Source organism: Epinephelus lanceolatus, chromosome 1 (assembly GCF_041903045.1).
Source record: "Epinephelus lanceolatus isolate andai-2023 chromosome 1, ASM4190304v1, whole genome shotgun sequence".
NCBI classification, from domain to species: Eukaryota; Metazoa; Chordata; class Actinopteri; order Perciformes; family Serranidae; genus Epinephelus; species Epinephelus lanceolatus.
In genome coordinates, this window is record NC_135734.1 from 40,998,197 (window position 1) to 41,025,626 (window position 27,430).

The 27,430-nt window shown below is 41.1% G+C and overlaps 1 protein-coding gene across 4 annotated transcripts in view; it reads left to right on the plus strand.

The window, feature by feature from the left end:
• Window positions 1-27,430, plus strand: part of ephb2b (eph receptor B2b) — a 182,704-nt gene that overhangs the window by 120,288 nt on the left and 34,986 nt on the right. For all 4 annotated transcript variants that reach the window (XM_033626564.2, XM_033626567.2, XM_033626566.2 and 1 more), the window contains exons 4-5: window positions 5,720-5,875; window positions 9,482-9,817. In XM_033626564.2, coding sequence (XP_033482455.2) covers window positions 5,720-5,875; window positions 9,482-9,817 — 492 coding nt within the window. The remainder of the gene's footprint in view (window positions 1-5,719; window positions 5,876-9,481; window positions 9,818-27,430) is intronic.

The window sequence follows — 27,430 nt, forward strand, 5'->3', positions numbered from 1 at the left end:
AGCCAGGAGTGACCATATTTGGACAAAAGGGTGGAGCTATGGAGGAGAAAGAGGTGGATCTGACTCACAGACTGTAGGGTGGCTGTGGCTCAGGAGGCAGAGTGGGTCGTCCACCAGTCTGCATGTTGGAGTATCCTTGAGCAAGATACTGAACCCCAAATTCCATGTTCCACCGGTGTGTGAGTGTGTGTGAAAGGGTGAATGTGACTCGCAGTGTAGAAAGCACTTTGAGTGGTCGGATGACTAGAAAGTGCAGTTCATTTACCATTACTGTAGCGATGCAGAGCAGCATGACATTCAAGTGGCCCCGCCCTTACAAGTGTGTAACTTTAAGCCTTGATAAAATGTAAATAGGTGAGTTATTTAAAACAAAGTTGTCATGAATGCAAACATGTTTATTTCTGCTGTAATGTTAGGCATTTTTAACATGGGGTCTATGGGGATTGACTTACGTCTGGAGCCAGCCTCAAGTGGCCATTAGAGGAACTGCAGCTTTGGGTACTTCAGCGTTGGCATCAGTTCGTAGCCCGGTGGTTGTCGCTTGGTGTAAACCACTCAACGTTTTGACCTTAAGCAGACAGATTGAATATTAAGACGTATATTATTACTCCTCAAATATTTTTTGTTCCAAACGGAGCAGACTTGCAGCAGACAGTAAAATTGTGTGTCTGGATGTTTGGTGCATGGTGGGAAGAATTTTCATTACCCACCAGTGTGCCATCCAGCAATTACCACAGCGTATTTAAATACAACCACAGTGGTAGCAAGGCATCATGGGGCTTTATAAGCACTAATCAATTTTACTCAGTCATTTTTGTCCCCATGCAGATTTTAAAGTCATTGTTCTGATTGTTATGCACAGTCTGCACACTGTTGCGGCACACATACATTCACTGCGGGCACAGTAACACGCCGAATTCCTTGGCTGAAAAAAACTCCCAAACACAGCCGTTCCCCACCTCTCCCCTCTCGTCTCTTTGTTCCCATCTTTACACTTCTCCTCTCTTCTTCTCCCCCCTCCTCCTCCTCCTTCACCACCTCTTTATGCTGCTTCCTTTGGTGTTTTGCTCCTCGGTGTGCCGCGCTCCCATAGACCTCGCTGCGCCGCTGAGGTTCGAACCCAGTTCCCCACATAGCTGTTGCCTGGGCCTCATTCAGCGACCCTGTTGACTGGCAGTGTGAATGTCCAGGCCTCATGTTTCGCTCTGTACCCGAAACCTTTTCCCCCATCAATCATGGAAAAGAAAAACATGTCAAAGCTAATACTTAGTGAGGAGATCTTTAAGATTACTCCAGTTTTATTTTGGAAGAGCTCTTTCTGCTTCTGACGTTTGCTTTGTAACTTTAAGGCACACCTTTGCATGACAATTAACATGTGTCCCCATTTCAAAGCACACATTCGAATAAAAGTCATTTCTGTCCATGAAAACAGCCTCCTCTTTGGAACAGACTGTATTCGCGTGGCTGTTTTTATTATGCCTGCTCTCATGCAATACGGTTCAGTCGATCAGATCACATTGAACCACTTTAAGTCTCTCCTTGAATAGGTGATTCAGCTGCACTAATAGAATCTACAAAACTGCAGAGTTTCCAGAAAATACACAAAAAAGCATTGTTACATCCATCCCTTCCCACAGTTACAGTCGCAGATATTATTTACAGTCAGTCACAGCACATCTTAAACATTTCTGTCCATTAAAAAAAAGCGTCTGCACATTTTTTGAATTACCAAAATGACCAGATTTAGAAGGTGATGGTTCTGAATAATGTACTCCGAGTTACAAGGGGGGAAAACAGGACATTAATCCGCGGCCTGTAGGCTCTCTGAGTCCAGTGATGTGTCTGTGTAATATAAACATTGGGATTGGACTCGGACTAATTCTGCCTTGTGATTTGGCCTCTGTTAAATGGGAGCTGCAGCTGCAGATGTTTCCATATTCCAGATGCTGCAGTTGAGCTGTAATTGCCAGTACAGCCTCAGAAGGAAATAGTGTCTGTATATTTTTATTACTTTACAGAAAGTCATGTTAAAGAAAGTTTTTAGAAACATATAGAAAATGGGAGGGGGAGCTGTTTCCATAATGAGTGGGACAAATTGTCAAAATCTACTTTCATAGTAAAACAAATATATTCCTATAAACCTGCCAGCTTTGATTTAAAAATAAATGTTTCACAAGAAGAACCATAAATTCATGGAAAAGCAGGTTTATTTTGTTGCCTTTCATCAGACTCAATAAATTCCTCTGCTTGTTTGGCTGTTACTAAAGAAAAAACAGCAGCACTGACAGACCTGAGGGGCTTTAACCTGGATATGCAGCGTGTCCCGTGTGTGAATTTTTCATGTTACTGTACTTCCAACACCTCTGTCTCAACACCTCTGTATTTTCTCCTTTATCGGTGGGGCAGGTGGGAGCTGGATTACCTCAAGCAAAACCGTAGCTGCTTTGGCCCAAGATAGAAAAAAAATCTCTTGACATGGTGCAGGTGCAAATGCTGAAAAACAGCTTTTTTTTTGCAGGTTTAGGCTAGGCGGTATGTGACTCAGGAGAGGATAAGGGGATTTCACAGACAGCTAAGTTAGTTTGTTTATCGCTGCAATGACGGATGCTTATGGCAACATACAAACAGATTCACCCCGTACACAGGCTGTGATTCACCCACACACAGGCGCATACACGAATGCAGAATTTAATGGCAGCTGCGGTGTGTGAGCTCATCATCGTCTCTATCATGAATGTAACTTTCCTCCCAGGTTTCCGCAGAGAGGCCCTTAAAAAGGGCTCTCAGCAGAATGCAGGGCACTTCTGAGACTTCTCAGGCAACTAGAGCACGGTGAATAATTCAAAGCAAACTTACAATGTGTTGCCATGTTGCCATATCTGCAGAGAGTTGCCTGACATGCGAGGCTTCATGCGAGGATGTGTATTTATATGTCAGGCTGCGCTGATGTATATTTATACGTTGGACTCGTGGTCTGTGTTTTTGAGTTGTTTTGAATTCTGGTCACTCGATGGCTTCTCTTGTAATGCAAGATGTAACCAAATATATGTTAAATGTAGCTCCAAGGAAAGCACGTGAACCATGGGAGATATAAAATAATGGAAAGAATCACAAACGCCTCTTTCTTTCATTCACTTTTTTAGAAATACTGAGTTTAAATACAGTATATACAAACAATACATTTACAGTGACCTGCTGCCTATTGTATGGCTATCAGACTTACAGCACCAAAACAATTAGAGATGAATGAGTAATTTATCAGTAAATGGACAAAGAGTTCTCAGTTTTATATTTATATATATTTAATGTATTTCGGTTTTGGATTGTTGCTCAAAAAACAAGCAATTTAGAGACGTTACCTTGGGTTCTGACTAAAGCAGCAACGATTCATCGATTAGTTGTCAACTATTAAATTAATCATCAACTAATTTAATAATCGATGAATCAATTTAAGTCATTTTTTAAAGAAAAAAAGTCAAAATTCTGTGAGTCCAGCTTCTAAAATGTGAATTTTTTTTTTGGTTTCTTTACTCCTCTATAACAGTAAACTGCATTTTAATAGGAAGTGGACACAACATAATATTTGAGGACATTATTTGGGCTTTTGGAAACAATAATCAACATTTTCTGACATTTTATAGACCCAAACAACTCCCCCATTAATCAAGAAAATAATCAACACACTGATTGAAAATGAAAATAATTGTTAGTTGCAGCCCTAGTCCAGACTGGGGGTGTTGTAATATACTAGTATTGGCAATAACCGTGATATCTAACAATGAAAAATTGACATCATGTTAATAACACACATATAATATTATATTGTGTAAGTAAACCATTGCCTCTTAGATAATTTCCATTTCCTGCTATTCTCACTTTGTCTCCCTCCTCTTGTGTCATCTGGTTGCTTGTAATAGCTCTTTTTGCGCTTTTTTTTACAGTTATGGTGACAGTCTCTCTCCACCTCCCTACACTCGTGTGTAGTGTAATTCATTCGACATAAAAGAAAGAAATTGAATAATAAACAAAGTTAAGGGGCCTATTTGCCCTGTCCTCAAAGAGCACCTGAATTTTTCTTACCATTTATATACACCCAGTGTCTTGACCCAGTGCAGCACTCCTCAGTTTTTTCTACTGAAGTTAAAGTTGAATTGGACCAACAGCTAAGGCTGTCTTGAACATCAATTTTGGGCATTGAAGCTTCAGTGAGAAATATCAGTGATTAATTGAAGCCTCGGGAGGTGAGGGAGGGCAATGTGAGAAGACGACACGAGTCTGGCCTTTTGAAAGCATCAGTTTCAGAACAATACTTTGCAACACAGCTGAGCTGTTAGTTAGAGTTTTCAGGTAATTTGCCAAGCTTGTTCTAGATTTGTGATATGCCAGTGTCCTTTGGCGTTTCTGGCACTCGACTTTTTGGGGAATATCTTCGCAAATCTTGTAACTATTCCAGACGCTTGACTTTTTTGACATCTTTCTGGCATATCTGTTAACCTGTCCTGTGTGGTTTCAGTTTCATTTGACTGCTGCTGACTGACATTAGATGAGAGGAAGTTGAAATCACAAAAGAATCACTAAGTTTAAATGTCCTTGTCTGAGGATAACTAATATTAATTAATGTTGATACATAATAAATAAAGCTGGATAACTTTTTTTTAATGTATGGGCTATTAGGGATTTTTGGGATGTACATATATATATATATATATATATATGTTTAATATATGGCATATTACCATGGCAATGATCAAAGCTTTGAATTTGACTCAGCCCTACCGTTTAGCATTTTTCCTTTTTAAATTTTGTACAGATAACTCAAACTTTGGCCATGATAATTGTACTGTTAATATCTGATATGGTGCCAGCCCAAGATATAAATCAGTTATTAACTAGACAGTTAACAGAGAGTTAGAGAGAATATTTTGTTTATTTAGTTTTGATATTTTTTATAATTCAGTATCTTTGGGTTTTGGATTGTTGCTGCAAAACAACCCAAGTAATTTAGTGAGTTGAAAGAGTAGGAGTTGAAAATTAGCATTGGCTATAAACATCAGTCACATTCTCTGTATTGGAACTATATTAAATTGAATCATTCCTATCAAATAAAATAAAATGAATTTAGAAATTTCACCTTGGGTTATGACAAATTGTGAGCTTTTCCACGATTTGCTTTGGTGGCCCGTTGTGACATAAAACACAACACAAAACACAGCGTTAGAGAAAACATAATGCCATTTCAGAGAACACAACAACATGCCACAAAACAAAGCGTCATTTTTTAAAACAATACAACATTTCACAAAACACAATAACATCTCAGAAAACAGAACATGTCACAAAACAGTATTTCAGGAAAAAAAACCTGAACATTTCAGGAAGAACAGCATTTCAAAAAACATGATATAAGATAATTCTTTATTCTTCCCACAGTGGGGACAGAGTAACAATGTTGTGGTGCTTCCTTAAATCTTGATGTGTTTTGTGAAATGTCGTAGTGTTTTGACCCTCAGGGCCACCGCACTCTGCTGATATGTTCTGAACTAAATGATTGAATGATGAATAATAAAACAAAAATAGTCGCTAAACAGAACCTGCTGCTGTCCTATTATGGAAGTTTCTGATAAACTGACATTAATTTACATTGTCTGTGCCTTTTTGAAAAACAGTGTTTATAGTATTTTATTCTGAATTCTCACATGTATCCTCCTCTGTCTTTCAGCCTGTCCGTCAGGCTATTTCAAGCCGACTCAAAAAGATGAGCCCTGTATGCAGTGTCCCATCAACAGCCGCACCACCAGCGAAGGCGCCATCAACTGCGTTTGCCGCAACGGATACTACCGCACCGACTCAGATCCTCTCCAGATGCCATGCACAAGTACGTATAGTTCTGATGTTGTTATATGTGAACTTCAACTTGCACTCCACACAAACACACTGAGTACACAGGCGTGAGTGGGTACCCACAACGTCTTTGATTTCAAATATGAACTCTCTGACACATACACATTTCACACCCGCAAGCAGAAGCGCCCCGGGATCAAAGGACAGTGGTAGTCTGTGTAACTCCAAACAGAGAAACCCTGTCAGAGCTGTCCCTCACACGAACAGGACGCTGACATGCCCATAGTGTGGCTGTCCACAGATCTGACCCAACACACAAGGCTCGGCTGCCCCTCCTCAACATCACACAGCTCGTACTCCAAGCCAGACCAGAGGTTACTGGGCCAGGGCGCGTAGCTTTGAGAAGGGGCAGGCACGGAGAATGAGCCTAGGCGAGACTCTCTCTTGTCATGCCAATGAAGCTGTTTGAATTTGAATTTGAATCTGAGGCTGACACCGAGGTTGAGAGAGAGAGAGACGGAAGGATAGACCAAAGCAAAAGTGAGTGAGGGAGGGCGGGGGGAAAGCGTGAGGGAAAGGAATGAAGAAGGAGAGGCAATTTAAGAGAGATGGAGAGGCTGGTGTGTGTGTGTGTGTGTGAGAAAGACAGAGACTCAGTGCATAGAGTGTGGTCTAACTAAAACAAAACGGGGGTGAGTGAGGAAAAAAAAGCTCCTTTCAACGTTTTTGGTAGTGTTTTTTCCTCACTCTGCCTCTCTGCCTGTTGAAAGGGAGAGAGGAGGGAAAAGATTTGATGGTCTCCAACAAAGGAGATTTGCATAAGCCTGGCTCTGGGAGTCGAGCAGCTGTTGTGAATGAGAAAGCAGCAGCGTCACGTCACCCGTATTAAGCGCAGCAGGGCCCGGCCTGATTAAAGCAAGGGAATGGGCCCATCAGAGCGGCCCGCCAGCTAATGGGGGGGATATTAGTCCTCCTCCCCAGGAAGGAGATGCCAAGGAGGAGTTATGTTTCCATGTATGAGAGACACCAAGAAGGGCACTCCAACGGGCTGCCTTCCAGAGCCGGAGATCTGTTAATTGCTGCCAATTAAAAGGAGGTTAAATAAGAAGTGATCGATTCAGATTTAGGATGTTGTGGGCGGAGAGGAACTGTTTATCTCATTAGTCCTGGAGGGTATGACTTCCATAATTAGGTGCACATGCCTGTAAAAGATAAACAGTTCTCATTGTTTATTTGTTTGGCCTGTCACTCAACATGTAGCAGCATGTGGAAAGTTTCCACCCTGTAATGCCTAGCTGCTAAGAATGTCTCAATAGGAGAAACAGTAGGTTTCTCCGCGCTGCAGTAACTCTATACGATGCTCCATGAGAAAATTGTCAAGAATAGATGTTGAGAAAACACTTGACAAAGTGGACACCAGCATGGAAAATGAGAGAGTGTAAATGGGCATCCCGAGGGATGAAACACTGCCAGCTTGGAACGCAGTCAGTTCAGACGTCTATAAGAAGCTATAGTATCTGAGTGAGCTGCTGGATTTTTCTTTTCTCCTGTGTTATTTAAGTAGAGCTGGTAATTATATCCTGTATGCCATCAAGTACACAACACGGCATCCATCATAAAATTAGAACAATGCAGTGGAGTGTAGTCGATGCAAAAGTACAGCGTCCTTGAAGTCGTGGCTCGTATGAGTAACAGCCATTTTTAGAATATCTCTTTTCTATATTGCAAACCAGGGGCTCTCACCTTGCTCTGCCCGGGGGCCACTTTTGCAAAATGACAGGAGGCTAATAATAAAATGTACCAATAATGATGATGTACCAATGTACCAATAAATATCTTGCGGTCCAAGGGATCCTACCTTGGCTTTGGAATCAGTGAATTAGAAAATGGTCGATGGGCCACCCAGCACCCTATCACAAGCTGTAAGTTCAATATTACTGCTGTATCTAGTAAGACTTTCTAGTTAAGACCTGTTTTCCATTGTTTAAGCTGGAATCTAAAGGAAACCATCAGAATGCTACCATAAATGGATTTTACATAACCCAACCTACAGTTGTTGGATTGCAACGCTAACACTATGCGACTACATTATCAATTCTAACCTGCCCTGTTTGGTTTAGGTCAATAGAATTCAAGTTCGTTTGTCCCCTAAGTGCGGTTCGTTTGGGCAGGTGTGAACACCAAAACAATAGGGCCGAGACCTTCTTGAAGAGGTGGAAGAAATGAACTCTGGTGCGGTTCATTTGTGGTGAGAAGGTGTTCCGACCTCGATCTGAACCAACTGCAGTCACATGACACATTTTTTGAGTTAAACATGAGCATGTTACAGTCCTGGAGGATTATTAATGTGCACCTCCTCCTGTACTGCCTTAATATGCACATTCAGCACATCCAATGCATCAAAACATTGTTTTCTAGTTGGAGCCGCGCCTCGTTTTCAAACTGTATGGTTTGACTAAAATGAACAATGACAGCAATATAGTCCACGATGAGCAGCGCTAAAATCAACCTGTGTAGTTGTCCCTCCACTGTGACATTAGAAAGTGTCACATTTATCTTGCAAGTGTACTCTTCTTCAATGTTTTGTTTACTTCCTGGATTTTTCCCGCATGGAAATTCTGACTAATCAAGAGCAGCTTTCTCACACAAGGCACTTTTTCTGGTCCGCCATGAGAACACGAAGCAACTCTAGGCAATCATGTAACTAAGTCCCTGATTCAGACCAAAGCAAGACAACCCTAGGTCTGAAAGCACCCTTAATGAGAGTGTGAGAGCATGAAACCAATGACCTGTTGATCTTTATGTCTTAAGTCTAACAATGGCGTAGCCTTCAGATTTAAACAAAAAATGTTTGAAATACAGATTGATTGGAATCATGGCCTTAAAATCTAAATTCAAATTGAATCATGAATTTGGATCATTGTGACACCCCTGTTCAACACTGTTTTCAGTCACTTTTGTTCATTAAGTAGGAATCTGAAAGCATCTATAATCAAGATTTTTCTATCATCAGTGGATCAAGACTGTGACTAAAGCTTTCCCATTGCACAAAAATCTCACCAACACCCACTAACATCTGGCTTTTGTATTTAATAGAAAAGTTACAATCAATATTTACTCCTGGGACAAAAAACTCTGCAGTAGTCCTTGGTGTTTATTGGCTCCAGCTCCGATCGGCTAAGATTGGCAGTGATGGAAATATGACACCCTGGTGGAGGCCCCCTTTGCCTCTTCTGCGGAACGATACAATGACACACCACCACAAAATACTATGCGTTTTTGTCCAAGCAGTGCTCGAACGTTATTCCAAAATAGTCCGCAACAAGTTTGAAAGAGAGACTGAATAAGTAACATTAAAACAGAAGTGACCATGGTGACATTTTCACTGTCCTCCATGCACTTTCTACTGTTTACTAACCCTGTTGTCCGGCACGTCCTCAACATAAAGCGTCACTCAACAGGAAGAAAAACCAGTAAGCATCTACTGCAGAGCTGTGTCTACTAGCAGTCGCTGGTTTTAGTGGGTTTCCCATGTTTTAAAAAACCCGCGTGTAGTTTGGTAGAAAAATGGTACATGTGAAAGTCACAAAACAACTGATCACTCAGATGTTAACCTCAGAATCTGTCTTATATTTTCCAGCCGTCCCCTCAGCTCCTCAGACCGTTATCTCCAGCGTGAACGAAACCTCTGTGATGCTGGAGTGGACGTCTCCTCGGGATTCGGGGGGCCGCGAGGACGTCGTCTTCAACATCATCTGCAAGAGCTGTGGCGGAGGCCGGGGAGGCTGCACCCGCTGCGGGGACAACGTTCAGTTTGTGCCCCGTCAGCTGGGCTTGACGGAGCCCCGGGTCTTCATTAGTGACCTGCTGGCCCACACACAGTACACGTTTGAGGTGCAGGCTGTCAACGGGGTGTCAGATCAGAGCCCCTACTCCCCTCAGTACGCCTCAGTCAACATTACCACTAACCAGGCTGGTAAGTGGGCCCATCTGTCTTTTTCTGCACTTTATATTCCCCATGTGGTTTCCCTCTTCTCTTCTCTTCTCTTCTCTTCTCTTCTCTTCTCTTCTCTTCTCTTCTCTCCATCTCTGTCTATTCCGGTGTTGCTACTCTGTGGCGTATGCCCTGTACAGTACCTCTTCATCGCACTCGTTCCTCCACAAGCACATAATGCACAGTGCACAGACCTCCACTAAGTCAGCTTCTTTCCTCTCCTGTATGGTGATGTATGCAGATTAAGAGCTCTAAAATGGGAAGGAGAGTACCGCTGATGATGTGACAGGCAGAATGTGATGGCCTGCTGGTCTTAACAGTGTGACCTCATCACCATGTTTTTCAGACTGTGGAGCTGAGAGAAGGGCTGGGTGCCGTCTCTCCACTTTATCTACTGTTCAGTGATTACAGCACTATTTTCAGCCACATACTTGATTGTAGGGTTACATTAAAAAATAAAAACTGAAGCATATAGTGAGCGTAGTGTAGGTATATACACACATGTATGAGCTACCTTGTTCAGTATAACAATACTTCAAAGAAGCCTGTATTGCAATTTGTTCTGAAGCCTAATGAAAACCAGGTTTGCTTGGTGACTGGGGTAACTTTTAATCAGCTGGATCTTCTCAAAACATTCTTCAAGATCTCCTTCAATATCTCTTCTTCGACTATCGGAGCTTCGCATGCCTTCCACTGTGTGGTTGTGGTTGAAGTCGGCCGCATCTCTAATTATTTCACGGAGGCAGCAGCATTGATTTGCTCTTTAATTGTCTCTATGAAACGCATCATTTGGCGTGCCAAGCTCTTCTCCCCCTGAGCACTGATGAGTGGGGGGATACAGACCGGGCTTTATCTTTGCACTGGCTTTGCATCCCATTAGCAACATACGTAAGTGCCTGTCATCTCTCATCATCCATTCCCCTGCTCCCTACGACTGAGCTACCTAAAGCTCTGTGTTGCTGCGCTTTTATTACAGCGGACATATTGGGTTTTGTTTAACTACACTCTCACTCTCTCATTACTTTCCTCTGGAATTCCCAGACGTCCACATGCCTGCAGAGTGGGAGCAGTCAAAGAGAAAGGGTATACAAGCTGGATGACCACATATAAGAGGAAGTTTCTACACATAAATCGTCCCATTGTAGCAAACGTCAGTGTTTACGGAAATCTGTTTGTGTAAAAGCACCATAAAGTACTCAGTTACAAAGCTCAGAGTCCAAGTCACACTAAAATGGAGGCGTGTATTCAAACGGCGACCTCTTTTTATTGTCTGTTTTGATTTGAGTCACTGGTGTGGTGGGTTAATGAGGGCCTGTGAGTGCAGTTAAGCGTTGTAATGAGGCCCCTGCCCCACTCTTTCTCACTGGGCCACAATAAGTCTGCCACCCCAACCCTTGGCTTCTCTGCTTCCCCTGCCGTGGGTTCCTGGCGGAAATTGGGGGGCTCTGCGCCCTCTCCACTGAAGTGCCCGTCACTTTGGATTAGGCAGCGAGCGCTCCCGTCAGAGGGAGCTGTGAAAAGAACTCAACTCTTGCTTGCCCCTACTCCAGCTTCCCACCTTCCCCCCCATCACCCTGCAAAACCAGGCTCACCCCTGGGACACGGGAGTGCAGGTCTGCGGTGCTACGCTACAGGGCTGGGGTCACAGAGACCAGGAGCCCATAATTGCATCTGGTTTGTGAGGCTTGGAGGTTACATAAACATCATGTCACCCCTAATTACCTCAGGCAGTTCTGTGCCTCCCTATTACACAGAGAATGAGCTGGATGAAGAAAAACAAAAAACAGAGTGTCTGAAATTTAGTATGTGTGTTAATCAGTCCCTCAGTACGCTCGCACTGGGTCAGAGGCTGAAGGGTTCCGTGAAAGCAACGAATAAATGAGTGAATTGAAAGTAAGTAGCGTGAAAGTGTGTCCCATATCTCGTGTGGATGGCTGTCCTCAGCTATGACTTGTTGGTGTGAGGGGTGGGTACGAGGGGGGCAGGGGAGTGCTATGAGATGTGAGCAAAACTTCTCACTCACCATACCCAATCAAGCACCCACCACACTCTATTACCCACAGGGCTTATCCTCCCACTCTGTAGGTGGCTGGCGACAGTTCCTCTGTGATAAAGGACGTGATTGCCCTGGAAAGCGCAGCGCTTGATTACACACTGTAATGCCACACAAAAGGAGATGCCGTGCTGAATGGCGCTTGAGCCCGTTTTATAAGCATATGACTAATTCCCCAAAACTTGTATTGTGTTGAATACGCAGAAGCCTTGAAATGCCCTCCAAGCCTTTTTATAATAATGAATCACAAGTAAGCCAGCTACTCTGGCTTTGAGCTGTCTATAAAATGTTCCTCTTTGCATGACATTAAATGAGCGGAGGGAGTGAGGCAGAGAGTTGCAAATCGGATGCTCTCTGTCAGAGTGTAGAAACCATAGGGTGTCTGTGTGTGTCTAGGTGTTGCAGTGAGTTAACTGGATCTGACAGGTGAGAGAGAGGTGACACAGGGCCAGGGTCACAAACAGGAGGTGAATCGTAACACCATCGGGGGAGGGGGTGCATTTGAATGTGTTTCAATCAGGAGAGACTCATTTTTAGTGAAAGGAATATTTATTAACATGTGCACACAAGTATGGAAAATGTAGAAGTCTTTGAACCCCCATCGAGATGGTATATATTTAAGAAGGGTGATGAATCCATAGTAAAACAGGGAACCCCTCCCCCCAGGGTCTAGACACTGGTGGTGGTAGAGGTGCTGATGATCTGGATGAGTAGAGGAATGAGCCTTTGTTGAGCTCGTCCTGGAGTCTGGAGGTGAACGGGGTGGAGGAAGGGTGCGACAATTCTGCCTAAAATGACCGCTGACAGTAGCAGAGGAGAGAGCAGATTTGTGCCGACAGAATGAACGTCCTCATTCTTGTAAGCCCGCTACACGGACACGAAGTGTATAAAAGCGTATCGAGAGAAAGAAGCCCCTCTTTCTCTTTCTCGCCTAAAATGTTTTTTCAGAAACTTACCGTTTAAATGTAATACAAGATCACCTGGCTATTTTTTGGACGAGCAATTCACATGATGTCACCCACCACCAGGAGCGTTTATAGATCCGGTGCGGTGCAGTGCATCCTGGTAGTTGTAGGTCTTCTACCTCTTGAGCTAAAGCAAATGCCCCAACCCTTTTCCTCTGTGTTCTCTGGTCACGTAGTACCAGTTTCAAAAGTATTTGTGTCTTTACCTGCATGGAGAACCCATTTTTATAAAAATACTTCTTTAACAGCACTGCAACTTAAATTCAGTTAAAAGTTGAACTTTTATTGGAAATAAATGCAGTAATCTCACCCTGCAGGCTTAACTTGTTTCAAGGTCAAGAGTTTCGACTTAAACGGACTAAAGCAAATGAATTTTTAATGCATGTTACGTTTTATACTTTTAAATCTTTTCCCCAGGCCAAACATTAGCAGTTCTTGTGTTAAATTAGTATTTCAGTCCAGTGTTTCAGTTAATCTGTTAAATTATAAGTGAGGTTATATAAACAAGAGCACCAAGGCTTGTTTGAGTTGTGTAGTTTTGTTGGAAACTGTTAAAACTATTAAACTCAAATATATCAGTGTTTGTTTGTCATGTTGCAGATCATTTGCTCAGTCACTACATTACTTTGCAGCTTAAAAAACGAGAGGCAATGTGGCCTTCTGGTTACTGAGACGACAGTCTGTTCATAGAAACAGCCAGAGTATCCCTCTGTGTGCTTGAAGAGGACAGTGAAGTACATACATCAGCCCTTCGAAACCACTTTACCATTTCAGACCATTTCCTACTTTGTCCTCGTCCTTTCTCGGGTTCTCTCCAGCCCCCTTACCTCATTACTATTGTATGAAGTGAAAATTGTTGCTGGAACCACATTCCCACCGTGAAGGTTAATCAAACGTCTCGGACAGCTGAGTGGCAGTATGTGATTTTGTCCTAATAGACTTCACAGTGCTACATCCTGCCATTTTGTCTTCACGCAGCCAGAGACCCACAGCCGGGTAGACAGGCTACAAACACACACAAGAACACACACACAGTAGGAGTTTTTTTAATCCACACTGCACACACACACGTCAGCAAGTGTTTAAGTTCAGGATTGGGTTGCAACCACAATTCAAAAATCCATTACCGAGGCTACATCCACACTAATATGTTTACATGTAACTGTTGCTACATTTACACCCAGAGTCCACACTCCTCCACTAAAATGGAGACCTTTGAAAACACTGCTTACCTTGTTTAGTTTGAAAACTTCCTGGCTGTGTTTTAGTCTGGAAAGAAGGCAAAGGAGACTTTTGAACATGGTGATGTAGACACCTACATCTGCTTCTTGATTGGATCTTATCAGTCCCGATGTGTCAAACCATTACAGCTAGATCCACATACCTTTTATGATTTTATCCCTGTTGTGTCCCATTGCCATGACTTCCTACGGCAATGGCTAATGCTCCTGGTACAGCTCTGATATGTCGGCATATTTGGTTTGCATCGACTCCCTGTTTGTTTTCCTCCAGCTTGACCGCCTTATACTCAGGTGTTACTTTTAGTGACAGTTCCACCTCTTGCAAAGCATCGCTTATCTTACTTTTAGCTATCTCGTTATTATTTTCTACAACTAAGCAACCAACCACAGTGTAGACAATCTGGTTTCTGTTTATTTCGTCAGATGCATGCCCAGTGTACATCAACAGTTAATGTGATTCACGTTTTCAGGCATGTTAGTGTGGACAGAGATTACTTCTGAAATGGTGCTAAAAAGACAGAGATTGTTTTTGTTTTAAAACAATTTTAAAATCAAAATGTGTTCGTGTGGATGTGGCCTGAGTTGAACATTAATTCCCTCCCCCTTCTTATAACCAGCAGCTACTATATCGACATAAGACTTTAGTGGTGAGTAAATTGGTTGTTTGGGAACATCTATAGCACTGTCCAATCAAAAGCAATTTACTGTATAAACAGAATTTAAAAAAAAAAAAAATATTTATGTCTTTGTAAATGGAGAAATATGTGTTTCAAGCAGTGTTTATGTATATATTTTTTACAGTGGTTCCTAACTGGTCCAGCCACAAGGTCCAGACTTCTTCCTCATTAGTTCAAGGTCCAAACAGTTAATTATATTTAGCATCATACTTGCTTTGGGCCATGTCATCAAGCTAGTTTGCTGTCACTGTTAAGTAACCGTCCATTATTAGTTACTCCTCAGCAGGAAACAGCACTTCAAAATAAAAGTTCTGTGCCAGAAACTCACTGTACTTCTAAATAAAGTGTCTTTTACAAACTTGTCACATTTGCGAGTCACTTGCAGTCCACTCAGAATGGACCTTAAACCCACTTTTAGACCGTGACCCACCAGTTGGGAACCTTTGTATTGATAGCAAGTCAATGTTAGTTTTGTTGTTGGTTCAATCAGGTATGCAGTAGTTAACAGTGGAAGAGGGTAAATATTAAAGGTTCCATATTGTGACAAGTCAGATTTCCGTGTCTTTTTAAAAAATAAAGCAGGTATAGGTCCTGAATAAGTGCTGGAAAAGTACCAAAATGCTCAGTCTGCAGAGAAATGCACACAGTTGATATTAAGAAACTGTGCCTTAAAACAAACCGTCAGGACTTCTGTGAAGTTGTGATGTCACAACGTTACTGTACAGACTGTTTCAACATAAACAGTCTAAATGGGTCCTTTTGTGTTTCCTGTTTTGCAGTGTATGTGAATGACATTAGCTGACAGGACGTAAACATGGACCCAAGCTGTTGCTTAGCAATGTAATTCCAGTGAAACAGTCCATAAAGTTAGAAAAATGGAGCGTTTCCGACAGAGGGTGATTACAGGTATATTGAGGTGGATGGTATATGAAAATAATGGGGTTTTTTTGAGCATTAAAACATGCAAACATATTCTAGTAGAAACCCAAAATATGAATATGAACTTGAATATGAGCATAATGTGGGACCTTTAACAGTGAAAACTAACCTCTAGATAAGAACTGCTTGTGTGTTAGTCATGCATAAAACACTTGCAGCATCCTGGTCTGCTTTGCTTTTACCTTGTTTACAGAGTGGATGTGTAGCAGGCAAACCCAGTGATGGTGCTGGTCTCTTGTTCTCATCTACAGTGACACAGGCACTCGAGCAGCTCCAGGTCGGTACGTCCCAGCCTGTTTATAGATGAATGGTTGTCACCATCTGAGTCTGAATAAGAGCATTAGCTTAAACGTTACTTGTGCCAGTAAATTGCACCAAGGGGAGCCACAGTGTGCGGACCTCTGTTCATGTTTTTATTGGTGGAAAGTGTAGTCACTTTAATATGCCACTTGTGTGGGTATGAAGGCGGGAAGACTGTATTTAAGTCTATTTTAGTTATTTTATGGATCACAACATAACTAATGTGCACTTACTGTATCCAGGGGAGGCTGTTGCTTTAAGTTATGAAGACAATCTTACAATAACTAACGAATAATGTGAGTGCCAGATATTTGCTAGCTTACTACAGAGCTGCTGCATCATCAATTTCAGTGCACAGAAGAGAGATTATCTCCTACCTGAATGCAAACTATCAGTATTCAGTGAGAGAATCCAGCATTTCACAACAGATGAATTAGATCTCAATATATCCTGTGCGTGTGCCATATTGCATTCCATAGTGGTCGGGCATATTAGATTCCAGAGGACATATTTGTTTAGGCATTTCATTAACTCAAGGTGAGCTGAGGCGTCTGCTGTTAATGCTATCAAGAAGCAGAGGCACTGAATTGGTTTCTTATCAGGTGAACTGGCTGATTGTGGAAGTGAACCACATTACTCAGAGGGTGTGCCGTGTAATCTGGTGAAGCCTTTTTTTCCGTATGGTCTGGGGAAGATTTATGACTTAATTATTGTCCAAATTGCCCCGGTCCACTGTAACCAGGCTACGGGGGGACTTTGCTGCTTCACTGGGCCATGGTGTGAAAAGCCATGGTGCACAGCCAGGTGGGACTGCCAGAATGTGTCAACACACCAGCCAGCCAAATGTCGCTACTACACTGTTGACTCTAGGACAGTGTCACTGGTTTAAAAATACAGATTCCATGTGGTCCAATGGCACATTCATGGCAATGAATGGTTGATTATCTGCCTTTATCTCATGCAAGGGCATTTCAATCTGTGTGACCTTCTGCGTACTAGAGCTGGAATAGAGCTTGTTCATGCACAAAAGCAGTCATTATGTGCTGTCTTAAAAACTGCCAGAAGTTTTTTTATCTTACCGTTACATGAAAATTTAGCCATTTCACATCCTTTTGTAAGTGTAGCTCTGGTTAATAATACACAAAGGCCCAATGTCATTTCTTATTTTTACTCCATACCCCATGTTTTTCAGTGCCCCTTTTACCCTCAAAACAGAATAACAAGAAATCTTTCTCTTTGAAATGGGACGACCCTTCCAGACCCAGATACGCCAGATGGTGTTTATGTGAACAGGCACAACTATGGCAAAAATGGTGTTATCACAGTTACATTTGACAATATCTGATGGACATAGAAAAGCATTACGATCGCTCACAACTTAGGTTTTACACTCAGTCGATCAAACAATTCATCAAATAAAAAAGAACATTACTTCATTGCCAGGCCTCTAGCAGTGTTTTGTAGGCTAACGTTAGCAATCCGTGCTCCTACCCTGACACTCTGCACTGATATTAGCAGAGCTGTAAGAAGAGCAGCAACTTTGCTGTTGGACTTTAGTCAGATTTTGGGCGTCAGATGCCATCAAAGGCCGGATAGAGACTTGGAAATATGTAAAAATGGAGGACTGTCATGCACAAATCAGCAATAACAATGTAATGTTAGCTAGCTAGTTAGCTTCTGATATAAAGAAAAGGGTCATTGAAACAAACTTAAACTAAGATAATGCAATGGTTATTGTAATTCTTTAATTTGTAGAAATAAAGAAAATACATTTGTGGGTTTCTTTCGATGCCTTTGCAGCCATCTTGCCAATGATTTCTCATAATATTCGGTTTGAAGTGTGCCTCTGAAAAAACGTCCGTTTGGAGGGTCATTTAGGCCTAACACTTCACCTTACCCCTCTATCTCAACCAAGCAGCAGCCTCTGGTCCTGAAAAATGAAACCAACAGGCAAGTGCCAAAAACTGCAGTTCCTCAAATGGCCACTTGAGGCTGGCCCCAGAAGGGAGTCAGTCTCCAAAGACTCCCGTGTTAAAATGCCCAGCTTACGTCAGAAATAAACATGTTTACAGTCTTATTTGAGGAGTAATAATGTATGCCTTTATATTCAATCTGTCTGCTCAGGTCAAAATGTTGTGTCGTTTAGGCCGCACAACAACCTGTGTGGCTAAAACATGAAGCCAATGCAGAAGTACCAAAAGCTGCAGTTCCTCTAATGGCCACTTGAGGCTGGCTCCAGAAGCGAGCCAGTCTTCATAGGCCCCAGTGTTAAAATGCCCAACTTTACAGCAGAAATAAACATGTTTACAGCCTGGTACAAAAAACAGTTTCGGTCTCTATAGCTAATTTCAACGTTCATGACACTTGTAGAAGCAGTGAATTTTTATATAACTCCCCAATTTACATTTTATTAAGGCTGAAAGTTCGACATATTTGAGGGCGGGGCCGTCGCTACAGCATAGGTCTCATTCGGTCTCCTCCTCTATATATGGTCAATTCTGTCTCAAAAAAACAAGATGGCGGTGGCTGAAATGCCAAACTTGAGGCATTGATATAACAGTCCACAAACCAGCGGGTGACGTCAAGCTATTTACAAGTACATCCATTATTTTATACAGTCTATGATTCCGACAAGAATCAGCACACACTCCTCTAGAGGTGAACATGCCAAACATGATGTATTAGGATTGAGCCCAATAACCCCCTTTAAAACAGGTCAGTTCTCTCATTACATGAAATCATTTGCATGGTAAATATAATAATATTTCAAGATAAAGTTTACCTGTAGTGAGAAAAAATATCTAGAAACTTTTACAATCGTGCAACTTCAACAGAAAACCCAGGCTGCTGTATTATCAGCAAAATTCAGCTCGGAATACGTGAGCGTGATAAAGAGGTGTGGGCTGAAAGATAAAGAAGGCTGAGAGACAGAGAGTCAGACAGGGACCACCAGTAAACATGGCGTGCTGTGTGACAGTGACAGAAGGTGTTAAGAAGGGCACATATGGTGGGTGCCAGTGTAGGTCAGCCAGGCAGACAGACAGGAGGCCTCAGCGTGCACCTGGAGCTCAGTACTGACAGAACCTTGAGACAAGGCGGCTCTGGTAGTCAGCCAGCCAGTCACACATACGCCGCGTTGATGCTGCCGCTGATACAGAGCAACCTGTTTACAGAGACAGACTCAGACGAGCAGAGAGAGTGAGATAAGCGTCACAATAAAGTGTGCGGCGAGCAGCCTGCACGGTTGACAGTGAGGTTCATCAGATGACTTTAAATAACCTATGCATGCGATATGAAATTAATTATGACTCCCCAGAAGAGAATTAGCACATGGATTGTCAAAATTAGTTAACTAATTGATCTCGTTCATAAATCATTCAGTTGCCATGTGGGTCTTTTTTTCTTTCTTTCCTGGGTACATTATTTGAATCTCTCCCTCCAGGATGTGATCTGCAGGTTTGAGCTTGTGCAGGGAAGTGAGGAATAGAGTATGCACATCGCCTGCATATAAATCTAGGTTAAAAGGCCACCATCTTTTGGCCCAGTGGGCTGTAAAAAGGAACATAATGTGGATATACAATTAATTATTGTTGAGTGCATTAGCTGCAGACTGAAATGCCTGAATAATTGACCATGCTTTAATGCAGTCATTTATTTACTCTTTACATACAAGAGCGTGATGATGGTGATAATTAAAAAAAGATAATAAATAAAGGTGATGAAGCAAAAAGGGGTCGCGACCCAATCAGCACTGTGTTTTTGGATTTATTGATTTTATGGAGTTAAACTTCGCCAATTAAGGAAATGGATCCGTGATAAACACAATGGCGCTCCCCTCTCTCCTCCCTGTCTCCTCTCTCCTCTTTCACTTTTGCCAAACCCAGAAGTTCAGGCTCCTGCGGTGACACGTAGATTAAGTATTCCTTTTTAAGGCGGATGCAGAACAGAGTTGTCATTGTCAAGCTGCTTCTCCCCTGCTCCTGCTCAGATGTCTCTAATGCCTCTCATTTTTTAATGTAGCCTCGATTCGCTCGCATAGATCACGCCGATCGTGCCATCTGTGTCCACCATCATCCACTCGAAGGTTTCATGTGTAAATTGGGGTCAGGAACTTTATAAGCGGAGATGATCTTTTATAATCCTTTCTATTGTGTGCCACTCATTGCAGCATCCTCACAGTGTGTGTAGAGAAGCATGACTTCAGCGTTAAGCCAAAAGTCATCGCTGTGCATTGAGATTGAGCCGGAGCAGATGTGCAACATGCTACTTCCACATCTTGTTTATGATGGAAAAATGTTACTTTGGAGCTGCAACAGGAAGTGGAGGGTCTGACTGTCTCCTAGATATGATTTTTTTTTGTTGATTTTGAATGAGCATAAATCAGGGCATTGCTTAATATAATAGTCAGACAATGGGCATGTAATGAGGTCTCAATTTTGGGGCAACCAACTGTTCATATTAGACAATTTCAGATGTACTTTTATAGACTTCCTGAATCTAGGACACATCATAGTAGCACATTTTTTTGTTTGTTTTCCGGCAATGGCTACGGTTGTGTTAACATGGACTGAATCATGTCGATCCACATGACGCTCTTTTCAAACAGGTATTCCGCTCTGCCGATGTCAGCGTTCTACTTTTTTTTCCTCTACCAACCAAACGTTTAAGTCGATAAAACAAAATATTTTTTGTGTACCGCTGACCGAATCAGAGAAAAAGAAAGCTGAAGCCCACACTCGCCTTTCCAACATTGTAAAAAATATTGACATGCATTCTGTGGTTTGTGGAGTTTTTCTCCTCGTAGATGCCAGTTTGGAAGTTGTTTAAATGCAGAAAAGCAGCTTACTGATTAAACAGGGTCCAGTTTCCCCCAGAGCTGTGTGAATCAAACTCCTCATTTCATTTCCCTGTGGCGGACAGCTCACACATTGTGTCTGTTCAGCCCAAATCTGCCCTGAGAGACTTCTGGACCACAGCAGATCTGAAACACAGACTTTTTAAAATGTATTATTTCTTTCCATGTAAATGTTTATAGCACCCAAAATAGATGTTTTGTCCAAGCTTATGTTCTTTAGAAAAAAAATCTAATATTTTTGGATGGCCTTTTGAGAATGTGCAAAGTTTGTTGAATTAAAGGAACCTTTCAATAACCATTGTAATTTGGCAACACGTTGCACAATCACAAAGTTTTGGTTTGCTTCACTAATGACATTCTAATACATTCATAAAATACAACATGTCAGACTTAGTAAGGGATAGAATGATAAAGTATAGTGGTGTTATTTTTGGGTGCTTTCACACCTGCTCTGTTTTGTTCGGTTCAATCTAACTCAAGTTAGTTTGCCTCCTAAGTGCGGTTTGTTTGGGCAGGTGTGAACACAGCAATCGCACTCAGGTGTGCACCAAAACAGCCGGGCCGAGACCTTCTTGAAGAGGTGGTCCGGTTACAAACGAACTCTGGTGCGGTACGTTTGTGGTGAGAACGTGTTCCGACCTCGATGCGAACCAGCTGCAGTCACATGACACATTGTTTGGGTTAAACATGAGCATGTTACAGTCCTGGAAGATTATTAATGTGCACCTCCTTCTGTACTGCCTTAATATGCACATTCAGCACATCCAATGCATCAAAACATTGTTTTCTAGTTGGAGCCGCGCCTCGTTTTCAAACTGTATGGTTTGACTAAAATGAACAATGACAGCAATATAGTCCACGATGAGCAGCGCTAAAATCAACCTGCGTAGTTGTCCCTCCATTGTGACATTAGAAAGTGTCACATTTATCTTGCAAGTGTACTCTTCTTCAACGTTTGCTTTACTTCCTGGATTTTTCACGCATGGAAATTCTGACCAATCAAGAGCAGCTTTCTCACACAAGGCATTTGATCTGGTCCGCTTGTAAATGCTGCCGTGAGAACATGAACCAACTCTAGGCAATTATACAACTTTGTTACAAAATTAGTCCCTGATTCAGACCAAAGCAAAACACCTCTTGGTCTGAAAGCACCCTTAATCATGACAATCCAGTAACTTTTATCAAGATGCAGACAAGCATCCAACACTGTGGATGTGGTTGTTAGATGTTTTGGCTGCTTTAAGGGCCCCGACACAGTAAGCTGAGCCTTGGTGAGTGTCTGTTGCCCTAGTTTTGGCACTGTGTCCCACACTGTCGGCCCTTGTCGTCTGTTTTTTGGCAGATTCAGCATGTTGAATCGGCATTAAAGCTGGTCGGTGAGAGAATGCATGAGTGGTAGTGTGAGTGGTAGTTGAGCTCAGTCCAAGAGAAGAGAAACAGAAGTAAGAAAAGCAAACAAACAGCTAAAGTCAAGAGGGCTGAGATCAAAACAAACTTCTTATAATAGGTACGATTATTTTTTTGCCCATAGAGCTCTTGTGTTACTGTTCACTAGTGCCCAGTAAATATGCTGTGGTCTTTCAACAGGTTGTGTTGTTAATGTGCTAACTGGCTAACTAGCATCTTGAATGCATCCTGTTAGTCTTCCGGTTGTCCGTGTTGAACGGACTATTGCCGCCTGTAGTCTTTGCGTTGTGTTCAAGTGCAACTTTTTGGTTGAGACACAGCCGACATGAGGCGACGCAGCAGTTGGCCTTTGTCACCACTACTTCTTTAATGTCAGTTTAATGTTTCTGGGCCATGAGACCATGCACAAAATTTCAGGATGGTCACATGAACATCATTTAAACCACAGACGGACCGTTTGTTTTTGTATGGAAGTCCCTCTATCATTAACTGTGGAAGTAAAGAACTACAAGTACTGTTTAGTTATTCAAAGATCATGTAAAGCTCAAAGTGGTTTAAATACTGAGAATTATATTCAGCACCACCCACCAACAGAACCTCTGAGGAGCCATACTTTTTTATGATTGTATGACGGTTGCTGCAAAAGAATTCTCTCTCACTTCCTCTGCAGCGTTGTCTCCACCCATAATTATCTGAGTTGCATCTCCTCCATCTGCCGATTCGCCGGGTTGGCTTAGACTTAAACCCTAACCTCTGCAAGCATCTGAAAACTCTTCAAGCTCCTGAAGTGCCTATTTTGGAATTAGCTTATGGTGTGTATATGAGTGTATTATAGTCCCCAATCTTTTCCGGTGCAGATGGTTTAAAGCTTGATGAACTGAAATCTCACTTTTGTAGCTTTACTGCACTGGAAAATCTTTATAGATGTAAAACCCACAATCCTTTGCAGCTGGGGAAACAGGGCAGGCTGCCAGCACGCTAAAAGTACATGCAAATATGGACCTCTCCCTTTAAGACGGCTCGATGCGCCGCTCATAAACGGACGGCACTCGGAGAGAGTGGAGCAGTGGCAGCCTGTTTGGGAGGCTGCCTGGTAGAGGACCAGCTGGTTTGAGCCCTTTGGGAGAGACTGCGCTGTGGGGAAACTGATTTTTACAATGAAAAGGAAAAGGGATTTACGAGCCCTGACCTGTTCTCGCTACCTCCCCCCATCTTCCCCAAATCATAGCATTGCTCTGTGCACCAGAACGTCTAATCATATCAGAACCACATGGTTGTAGACACATTAGGATGTTAGAAAGATGCAGATAAAAGGCCTGGAACATATACTTTCTCAGAAGCATATGATTCCAGTGCCAGGAAATGTTGGAGGTTATTCCGTTTTTTTTTCTGTGCTGCGTTGTTTGTAAAGACTGAAACAGAGCAAAACGATCAGATCATGAGGCGGCGTTGTCTCCTGCTGTCAATAAAATGAGTCAGCTGCAGGAAATAAAAGCCACTTTTTGATTGCTGTCATTTTCCCACTCCTGCTTCTCCAAACATGGCTCAGTGTAACAGTTACAGCGGCCCTGGAGCACCTGAAGACCCCTCCACTCCTGGAAGCCTCGCCACTGAGGGTGATTTGGACACGGGCACCCATGACCGAGCTCCCTCTGCTGCCATCCATCCACTGTGGTCTCACTTCACCAGCCTTGCTTAATAAATATGCCCACCATGTTCATAGCAGTATTTAGCAACAAGGCTTAACAGCAGCTAAACAAGGACATGGTCAAAGAGGGAATGGAGAAGCCCACCAAAAGAGTGTCGCATAATAAAAGATATCAGACATAAACGAATGGGATGGATGAATGCCTCACTTGTGTGTGCGTGTTAGCAGAAGCATGCCCCATAAAAACGGCTTGGATTTAAATGAGTTGAATCCCTTTAAACTCCATCTTTAATTGATTAGGGAGATCACTAGGCGCTCAAACATAACACTTAAACATCTATTAGAGATGTTGTGCAGAACGGGGCCTTTGTGTTCTGTGTTGTTGGGCCAAGGCCAGGGCGTCATGCTAGAATACACTCCAAAGAAGTGTCTTTCATATCAGATCCCAGGCCGGGTAATGATGTGGACTCTGAAACCTAATTCTTTGACAACAGCTGGGGCCTCCCATCCTCTCACAATTAAGCAATGCGAGACACAACCTTGGAAGTGTCAAATGGACCCCACCTTCATTTGACAAAATCTTTTCATAACTGAGCCAGGGTGTCTGCAGATAAGATCCTTAGTAAGTCCTGAAATGTATTAAACTCACATGTATAAAAGTGAGGCCTTAAAGTAGAGGTGGGTGATATATTGATTATACTCAGTGCATCGTGGCGTGGTCCATGTTGTATGTATGAGATGGCTACTGGCAAACATTGAGTATAAATTATCAGTTTATTTATTTTTTAAAATCCACCCACATAAACACGATAATCCACACATTCCCGCCCGTCCAGACCACTCTCTCCTCGGCGATACTGCGAGCAGGCATGGTGTGTGTTTTTGTGTATGCAGACCTCCAGACCACAACCATTAACTGGCATTTTGCGTCCATGGAGCAACAATGCCACTTACAAATGTGCTTACAAATTGTATCATTATTATTTGTGTATTTAGGTGTATCCTATTTTATGATCATTTTAACTCATGCAAAGTATCCTTGAGTACTATAAAAAGCGCTCTATAAATAAAATGTACAATTACTATTATTATGATTACTATGTTTACTATGTATTACTGTGTTTCAAGCTCACAGTAAATAAATCTGTTTAATGGTGTCGCTTTATCAGTTTAACTTTCAATTCACTGCTAAAATCTAACTGTTGACTGCAAGCTACAAGTTTACAGTAAAAACATCAACACCTCTGGACCAAGATGAGCCAGGTGTTTCAAAATAAAAGCACCAATGGTCCCGCTTTGATTAATGTCATCGTAACAGTACTTCTTTAATTTTATTTTAACAGTAGCCCACTTTATTTAAATGTATCGTAACAGTACTTTATTTACCTATATATAACAGTACTTTATTTACCTTCATATAACAGTACTTTATTTACCTTAATTGTAACAGTACTTTATTTACCTTTATTGTAACAGCACTAAATTTAATTTTATTATAACTGTACTTTGTTTACCCTTATCCTAACAGTACTTTATTTACCTTTATATAACAGTACTTTATTTTCCCTTATCATAACAGTACTTTATTTAATTTTATATAACAGTACTTTATTTAATTTTATATAACAGTACTTTATTTATCCTTATCCTAACAGTACTTTATTTACCCTTATCATAACAGTACTTTATTTACTTTTATATAACAGTACTTTATTTATCCTTATCCTAACAGTACTTTATTTACTTTTATATAACAGTACTTTATTTACCTTTATATAACAGTACTTTATTAAACTTTATTTCTACAGTACTGTATTTAAATGTATTATGACAGTACTTAATTTACCGTTATGATAACACAACTTTATTTAACTTTATCATAACAGTACTTTACATAAATTCATTTTTATGGTATTGTATTTCAGTTTATTATAACAGTACTTTATTTACCTTTATATAACAGTACTTTCTTTACCTTAATTGTAACAGTACTTTATCTACCTTTATTGTAACAGCACTAAATTTAATATTATTATAACAGTACTTTATTTACCTTAATTGTAACAGTACTTTATTTACCTTTATTGTAACAGTACTTTATTTACCTTTATATAACAGTACTTTATTTACCTTAATTGTAACAGTACTTTATTTACCTTTATTGTAACAGCACTAAATTTAATATTATTATAACTGTACTTTATTTACCCTTATCATAACAGTACTTTATTTACCTTTATTGTAACAGTACTAAATTTAACATTATTACAAGAGGTCTTTGTTTACCTTTATTGTAACAGTACTTTATTAAACTTTATTTCTACAGTACTGTATTTCAATGTATTATGACAGTACTTCATTTACCGTTATGATAACACAACTTTATTTAACTTTATCATAACTGTACTTTACATAAATTAATTTTTATGGTATTGTATTTCAATTTATTGTATTTATTGTATTAAATTTATTTTACGTACTTTATTTAATTTTATTAACAGTTTTTTTTAATTTATATTTATTAACAGTACTTTACTTAGCCTAACTTTATTGTAACAACAGATTATGTGGTAGTGTAGTATTTTACTAGTCTGCAGTAGTTTGTAGGAAATTTCAAAATATCAAGATATACATAGTGTAATGCAGTATAGCCTTAAAATATTGCAGAATTATCCAGCTCTACTTAGAAGTCATTAAATAGACTAACCTGACTGACCCTGATAACCATATACCTACATAGAACCAGAACCACATATAAATTACTTACCTTTATACTTAGTTGCAATGCTTGAATAAGAAACAAAGAATTTGGTTGAAAATATCTTGAAAAGTTGTTAAGAGGCATTAAATGTAAGTGTCGAAAACCTGCAGACACCCTGTGAACTGATGTTAAATCCACAGTCCCACACTGTAACATTAATAATCATCAGTGATGCATCTCAAGCTGTGGTTTGGACATAAGAAACGGTGGCCGCGACTCCTCTGTCTGCCCTGTCACTCCTCTGTGGTATATGGGAAGCAGACGTATTCATCAGGACCATTTATCTTTCCAATTCAGCCATCTAATTTAATTATATAAACGTACAATCCCTGTCTTTGTCATTATAACCGCTTCATTAGTTTTAAGAACATGAATAGAGCATTCATTGAGAAAACCTATAAATAAAGAATCCAGCGAAAGTGGAGCTCTCCCACTTTGAAGAAATTTATCTGACTTGACATAGTTTATGATCCGTTGGTCTCCGGTTTATAAATGACGGGGAAACTTTCTTACATCTTTGTTTTTAATTTCTAATTACCTTTAATGGGGTGCAATCCACATGATTTAAAAATAATTATTATAACAACAAAGAAAAAGGCTTGAAACAACTAAAACATGTATTTAGTGGCATAACTCGATGAATGATGTTGACACAATGAAAACCAAGTATTTACTCAGCCCTGTAAATTATAGATTAAGTTGAGGGGGGAGAGACTCTAGGTACGCTTGATGATTTGGAGCACAATGGA